The 1,532-nt window shown below is 59.9% G+C and overlaps 1 protein-coding gene across 1 annotated transcript in view; it reads left to right on the top strand.

Moving 5' to 3' along the window:
• PHOX2B (paired like homeobox 2B) overlaps positions 1-332 on the top strand; it is a 2,358-nt gene extending 2,026 nt beyond the window's left edge. The window contains exon 3 of the mRNA XM_052811012.1: positions 1-332. This exon is cut by the window's left edge and continues 291 nt beyond it. Within this exon, the coding sequence (XP_052666972.1) occupies positions 1-165 (165 nt within the window). The 3' untranslated portion in view covers positions 166-332.
• The last annotated feature ends 1,200 nt before the right edge of the window (positions 333-1,532 follow it).

The raw sequence follows: 1,532 nt of genomic DNA on the forward strand, positions 1-1,532 counted from the left end.
CCCGGCGGGCTGGCGGCGGCGGGGCCGGGGCAGGGCTGGGCGCCGGGGCCCGGGCCCATCACCTCCATCCCCGACTCGTTAGGCGGCCCCTTCGCCAGCGTCCTCTCCTCGCTGCAGCGGCCCGGCGGCACCAAAGGCAGCCTCGTCAAGAGCGGCATGTTCTGAGCGGCGGCGGCGGCGGCAGCGGCCCCTCCCGCTCATTAGTACCTGCCGCCCGCCCGTAGTAATGACCAGGGGCCCGGGCTGCGCCGGGCTCCGCGGGGCAGGGTCCCCGCGCCCCCACGGGGGGCCGCGCCCGGCTCCCCTCGCCCCCGGCCCGGCGGCGGGGCCGGCCCCGCACCGCCTCCGCCGGGGCGGGGAGGGGGGGGCGGCGGCGGCCGCGCAGGGGGCGCTGCGCGGGCGCGGAGGCGGCGGCGGGCCGCGGAGACTGCGCCGGCCGGCGGGCGGGCGGGCGGCCCGGCGGCGGGGGAGGGCGCCCCGCTCGCCCACCCGCCCGTGGGGGTTTGTTTTTAAGCTCCTTTTCACGGTCAGCCCGAGCGACGAAGTGTCTTCTCCATCCCCCCCGCCCCGCCCGCCACCCCCCCCGGCGCTCCCCCGCCGCCCCCCGGCCCCGCGCCCGGGGGCGTTTCTTACTCCGCCGTCCGGTGTCACTGTCCCTCCGTTGGGTCTTGGGTCTCTCCGTTGCCGTTGCCGCCGCCGCCGCCGGTGCCGGTGCCCCGCCGGGCTCGGCCCTGGCCCGGCGGCCGCCGCCGCCGCCTCCGCACCGCGGATCCGGTTGCTGCAGGGCCCGCGCCCCTCGCGGCGGGCGGCTTGTATTTATTATTAATTATTAATTATTATTAATTATTATTATTACACGGTTCACGCAGTTTTTAGGCATCTCCGTTAGGGTTTTCTAATTTTATTTTAAAAGGCACAAACTATAGCTCTTAGTTGAATGTTGACAGGTATGCTTTCTCTTTTTCCGTGTCTTTCTACAACTGTGTTCTGTGACTCAACTGTATAGTGTTAATATCAGTACAGACTTGTCTAGTTGACCGTATAAATAATGTTTTCCCTTCTCGTAGTCTCTATGGCGTGTCTTTATGGAGAAATAAGGTTCTCACGGGTTCGGTTCCCTTTGCGTTTAGAGAGACCAGGTTCAGGCAATGATATCTATTTTTGTTATCGGTTGCATGTTGTCTCATTTTTCTTTTTCCCTACCTGTTGGAATATGTTTGTGAGCATAATCGTCATAAATTATGTTCAGGGTTTTCAGATTTATTTATATGTGGTTTAAATGAATGCTTCTATTTAAAAGGGGAAATATTTCTACATGTGCATATAGTTTTCCAAGAGTGTACCATTAATTGATTGTTGATAATAAAACCCAAAAGCAAATATAGCACCATAGCTTTTCTGACTTCTTGTTAGGGCTTTTTTCGGGGGGAGGGCTCGGGGTTTTTTTTCTGACAAAGATTGAAGGGCGCACATCGCAGAATCTGCACTGAGTCATCAAAAGGAGATGGGCTCAGCAGCATTATTTTTAATCT

This window comes from Harpia harpyja, chromosome 2 (genome assembly GCF_026419915.1).
Source record: "Harpia harpyja isolate bHarHar1 chromosome 2, bHarHar1 primary haplotype, whole genome shotgun sequence".
NCBI classification, from domain to species: domain Eukaryota; kingdom Metazoa; phylum Chordata; class Aves; order Accipitriformes; family Accipitridae; genus Harpia; species Harpia harpyja.